General features: G+C 48.9%; 1 protein-coding gene across 4 annotated transcripts; it reads right to left on the reverse strand.

Annotated features, from left to right (window-relative positions):
- Window positions 1-582: 582 nt before the first annotated feature.
- Window positions 583-5,540, reverse strand: ORC6 (origin recognition complex subunit 6). 4 transcript variants are annotated; one of them, XM_019731858.3, is made up of 7 exons: window positions 5,357-5,536; window positions 4,089-4,218; window positions 2,746-2,909; window positions 2,459-2,548; window positions 1,981-2,093; window positions 1,626-1,694; window positions 583-1,120 (listed from the first exon to the last, which is right to left on the reverse strand). In XM_019731858.3, the coding sequence occupies exons 1-7, from the start codon at window positions 5,419-5,421 to the stop codon at window positions 993-995; spliced, it is 759 nt and encodes a 252-aa protein (XP_019587417.3). In that variant the 5' UTR covers window positions 5,422-5,536; the 3' UTR covers window positions 583-992. The 4 variants fall into 4 exon arrangements, with proteins under 4 accessions (XP_019587417.3, XP_074171061.2, XP_019587416.3 ...); XM_074314960.2 differs by having other exon boundaries at window positions 841-1,120; window positions 2,459-2,596; window positions 4,089-4,221; window positions 5,357-5,540; XM_019731857.3 differs by having other exon boundaries at window positions 841-1,120; window positions 2,459-2,596; window positions 5,357-5,539.
- Between the last annotated feature and the right edge of the window lie 57 nt (window positions 5,541-5,597).

A 5,597-nucleotide genomic window follows, 5' to 3' on the forward strand; every position in this document is an offset into this window, starting at 1 on the left:
TGATAACCATTCTGAATAGGTTTTCAAAACTCGGTTGCAGTCACTTGACTGCATTCTTCACAGAAATATTTAACTAGATCATGGATTCCTAATTTTAAAGTCATGTCTGGCGTGATACATCAGAGGCAACTTGTCTTCATAAAGGCCCTTGCCCATTGTTTTAGAGTAAGTAGTATTTAATAAGGTTACATTTTTTAGTATGTGGATATCAGAGAAAATAAACGTTGGTCCCTTTGGTTAATATGGTGCTAATGTGTAATTCATCATGTGAGCCTCTGTCTGTTTCTCTCTATAGTCTAATTTTACAAAATACTAATAGCAGATACTGTGCCAAATGGTCTGCTTGGATTCGCTCAGAACTCATCCAAATGAGCAGACACCATTTTCAGTCCTACTTATGGGAGAGGCACAGGGAGTGAATGGCTTCGCGGGTGCCAAGCGGCTGAGCTGGGTTTCACCGGGCAGTGATGCCGGAGCCGTGCTCTGGGAGCAGTGGTTCAGTGTCCAGCCACCTGGCTTTCTTCCTGCGAGAACAGACAACTCCCCAACCCTAACCCCAAACCGACGACAAAGGCACCTGAATACATATAAAAGCATTTATTAACTTAAGTGTACCATATGTTGATTTAGCCAAACCAAGAAACTTCTACAAAAGCTTAAGTAAAACCTAAGACTCCATTCAGCCTGAATTCCATAGGACAGGACAGCTGGATGGGATACGAGCCCTGTCTTTTCCTTAAAACGAAAGGGCGGAATGGCTCCAGTCCCATTCTGCAGGAGCGCAGACCTGTGGGGAGCCCCGGTGGTGCACGCATTGTGCCAGGCATTGTGCTGAGCCAGTTGGGGCCAGCAGCTGCCCAGAACTCGGCCCTGTGTACTTTCTTGTTACTGAGGCCACAGTCGTAGGGTCCGGCTCTAAAAGTCCAAACACAATTCCAAAGCCGAGGTGGCGCATGCACTCTCTGTAGCACACAGCAGCCTGGAAGCTGGAGTCACTCTGCGGTAGCCTTTTGTGCTTTGGCAGCATTTTCCAGAATTTCCCTTTTCCACTCTTCATAGTCCTGCATCAGATCTTCATCTTCTTGCAGCTTCTGTGGGACCTCGATGGCCTTGTCTACTTCTGTGAGAGAAAAATTTCAATAGCGTTTCCAAATTCTCATGTTTACATGAAGGAAGGAAGAAAAAAGGAAACCTGTTGAAAGCGTCTGATCATTACGGTAACTGGGACACTGCAGCCAACGCGTCAGCTTCTGGTTCTCCCACCCCACACGCTCTAAGACACCTGATTCGGGTGAACACTCGTCAGGCGTTCGCCGTGGGCCTGATAGGCACTGAACCGAGCACTTGCATTCGGCCCTCACAGTCCCGTCAAGTGGCTGCCAACATGGATCAGCTGTATAGATTCAGACAGTGAGACTCACAGGAAGTCAGTGGTGCCCCTGAAATTACAGAGCCAGCGGCGGTGAAGCGGGACGTGCCCCTGGGCTGGCTGGCTGCGGGTGTGCTCTCAGACGACACGTCTGCCAACCTGTCCCTGAAGCAGCACACGATTGCTCACTGCTCAGAACCCACTGTCCACTATCCCGCTGCACTAACGGTGGTCGGCCAGTGTCAGGACACCTTACCCTTCGCTGGACGTTCAGCCACTGTCTTCCTTTTCTTCTGGGGCGGACTAGCTGAATCTTGAGGCTCTCCTTGAAGGAAAAAAGTGTCATCAAGGTGAATTTCCTCCTGTTCCCAATTTCAGTCTTTGGGCATGTTTTAGATGACAAATAAAAACTAGAAACCTTGACTGACCCAATACTAGGATAAGGAGAAGTAAATGACCTTGCCCTTCTCTTGGCTTTGACTTCTCCTATCTGACTTGAGAATTACTGTTACTGCAGCTTTTGCATATGGAGGCTGGCATTTAACATTGAAGCTTGTTAACAGAATCTACAACATTTTCAAACATTCCTGAAATATGGAATGAATACTCACCGTTCATCTGCTGTCCGATCTTCTCTAATTGTTTACATAGTCGATCAAATATGGCTTTCTTAACACCGGATATGGCTACCATTTTATTTTTATCCACCTTTAGCTTTAAAATCCTACAAAAGAATTTGATAAATTACCGCTCTTAAGACCAGTATTAGTTGTTTTTTGTTTTTTTTTAATGACTGGAAAATCACAGTGGCCCGTTTTAATGACAGACTTCATCAATTATTAAAGGTAGACCCTGAAATCAGAATACTCAGCTTATATGTACGCTGCCACTTGGCAAGTGCACTTCTGGCAGCTGTAGTCCAAGTTGTCAGCCGTATCAACAGAAGTTGCATCCATAGCCACTATCACTAATGCCCTTCATACGGAAAACTAGGCTAAGTTGAAAGAAGTTAAACTAGAAGTACTATGTGGGCATGAGCAATGCACTTGTGAACTGTGGGCTCTTCTGAGTGTTCAAAGGCACACTTACTTGCACGCGGAAAGCAGGGCAGCCGTGGTGAAAAGCGGCCTGGATAAGTCAAGATCCACTTGTTGTGTTTGTGGCAGATGGGACTCGTAGCTGAGGGAAAGCAGTGTTTGCAGAATTACTGGTTCAAAAATATTAGGGCTGAAAATGCAAATCAGAACTTAAAGCTATTCAAATGCATGATATATGCCTGGCATTTCAGCATATTAATTAGTTTTTAACCCAACAGTGGATAACTTTGCTTTATGTATCAGTATAAATTTTCAGTGAAGGTTCTTTATGCCTCGTACCTTTGTAGTAACTTTGCAGCCATGCTCACTGCTTCAGTGCAGCTAAACTGCACAGCTAGGTCTCTTATTCCAATATTAGAATTCAGGCCCAGCAAACACTCCAAAGACTTAAGACAGCTCTGATATATCTTCTTGTTCAAACCAGAAAGTTTAGTTAAATAAGCCTTTGAAAGGAGAAACACACACAAATCATACAAATCGTAAGCTCTATATAGCAGTGCCTCAGTTTTTCAAATTCATTCATTCAGTCTGGGGCAAGTCACTCTACCTAAAGGTTTAGCTTCATTTAGTCAATGATAAATAATCATGTCAGGTAAAGTTCTGCTCTCAAGGAGCTTGTACTTTAGAAAGGCAGTCAGGCACATGCACAGACAATTTAAAAAACAACGATGTGTTACAACAGCCAAGCTGGGAATAAAAAAACATAGGAATTGCATATATAGTCACCCATTTTTTAACAAAGGGGCCAGTGTGCAATTCACTGGGAAAAGGAAGGAGGGAAATAGTGGGAGTGGGGAGGGGCGGGGGAGTGTGTGGAGGAGGCACAGGGACAGGAGAGGGAAACCAACTCTGCCTGGGACAGTCAGACAAGCTTCATGAAGGATGGAACAGCAATGCAGGCTCATGGAAGACAAATAGGAGCTTGCCAGAAGAGCGTTCCAGGTTAAACAAAAAGTTGGTGCATTTACAAAGCCACACGCCACTCAAGTATATGGTCTGTTAAGTGAACGGTGTGGCTTGAGGTTACTGTTGAAGAGAAGCTGGAGAGTCTGATGGCAACGGGGAGCCAGCTCACTGGGAGCCAAGGGTGTTTTTAATGCCTCATTTACTGAGTGTATCATTAAGTGACAGGTGTGGGGTCAAGTGTGTTACATACAGGAGACAATAATCCAGTGACTGGATATTATTCCCACTTTAGGGATGAGGAAACTGAAGGCTCACACTAGCAATTGGTGGTGCTGAGATCCGTTCTCAGCATGTGACCCTTCCTGAGTCCATAGCTTGTGTTCTCAACCACTGTACTACAAGAAGAAGACACAGGGTTTTAAAGAACGTGCTTTAGGAGGAGGAGGTTAGCAGCAGTGTGGAGCATGGTTCTGAGTAAAGAAAGACGGGGCCAGGGAAATTAGTAAAGAGTAAAGAGGATGTTGCACACATTTCTTTTCCTTCCACCTCATCAAAATGGTTTTCAAATTCATCTAGAATAACAACATATGATGACAGCCAGGCAAATTCTAAAACACAAGAGTTTTGATGAGGTCTAGTCCAACTAGAAATTAAAACGTATGATTAAGCTCTGATGTGGCAGTGGGTCATTCAGACATTCAAAGGGACCTACTCACCCTGTCCAGGGGACACTTCATACAGGAAGCTGCAAGGTCCAGGCACATGACTGCACTGCTGGTCTCTGTGGTATGTGCAGCGAGGCCAGTACACCTCACCTGGGACAGTCGCAAGTATTCCTCTGCTTTCCTGCTTATAAGGACGACAAGTTCACTAAAACTCTTTACCAGAAGTTTGCCCAACACTTTGGTAAAGAACGAATACAGCCTGGTGGCTTCCACTGTAAGTCTAGCTCCTGTGTAAATGAACGTGGGGCTGGGAATGAAACCCACATCCTCTGAGGAGGACGGGCTGCGCTGACTGCAGACACCACTGTGCTCAAGTACTTGGAGGCGGAACTTCAGTGCCTCCGGAAAACAACCCTGCCTTCATCGTTCCATCACTGTAACAGGCAGGAACCACCAGAGGCTGGCAGGTTATGCTGGGGTTTCTTCTTTCGGCCCCACTTCTACACCAGTGGTTCTCTAGTGTACAAGACAATGACCGTGGGGTTTGTGAAGGCAGAGTGCTGCATCCCATCCCCCGAGTTTCTCATCAGAGGGCGAGGGGCGTAGCTCAAGAATTTGCATTTCTAACGTGTCAGGACACCGAAGCCCCTGGTCCAGGCACCACTTGGAGAACCAATGTTCTGAATGACAACCAAACCCGAGGTCTGTCTTCAAATCTCTAAGAAGTGCGCCTTCCCTTCCCGTCCCCACCTAACTGCCCTCCCAGGCACCGGCCTCGTCCTGCTGTCCACGCTTTGGCTACCACGGCTTTACTTCTAAGCGCGGACCGTGCAAAGACCCTTCCATCTCAGGGCTTCTGCACAGGCTGAGCTCTGCTCGGGCCGATCTTCCCACACCTTCCCAGGGCGGGCACCGTCTACCACTCGGGTCTCGGCGCACAGGGCGCGCCCTCCGAGGCCTTATTTGCATTTTTATTAACGGCAGCCGCCGGGCCGCGCTCCGTCGTTCGGCGCGTCACCCAGCTTGGCGGTGCACGTAGTTCTCGCCGTCACAGGCGGAGACCTCCACGGGGTCTGGACCCCGTCCGTCCGGCTCACCGCTGCAAACAGGCTCTCAGCAAGCATCCGAGGAATGACCGAAGTTCTCCGTGTCCCGCTCCCACCCACGCGCGTACCACGGGTCCGCTGTTCCGAAGGCCGTCTACACACGAGACCACCGCCGGGAAGGGTTTCTTGAGCTGCGGCCTGAATCCCGCGGGAGAGCGCGGCGCTCGCTTGGGGAGGGCACGAAGCCGCCGAGGCGTGCGCGGCCGTACTCACCTCAGCACTCGAGGCTCGGCGATGCCCAGGCGCGACGCCAAACGCGGGATCAGCCCAGACTCCATGGCGCACACTAGAAATACACGCGCGAACAGAAGCCAGGCGACGAAACCCGCGCGCAGCCGTCGCGGCCGCCAGTGAGGGCCAGGCCCCACCCCTCTGCCCTGTCTGGGTTGGTTGGGACGAGAACGTGAGCCCGCCCCATACACCAATCCCGGTCTCCCTTCTGCGCGTGCGCACC

This window comes from Rhinolophus sinicus, chromosome 8 (genome assembly GCF_057876585.1).
Source record: "Rhinolophus sinicus isolate RSI-liver-muscle chromosome 8, RSI-T2T, whole genome shotgun sequence".
Taxonomy (NCBI): domain Eukaryota; kingdom Metazoa; phylum Chordata; class Mammalia; order Chiroptera; family Rhinolophidae; genus Rhinolophus; species Rhinolophus sinicus.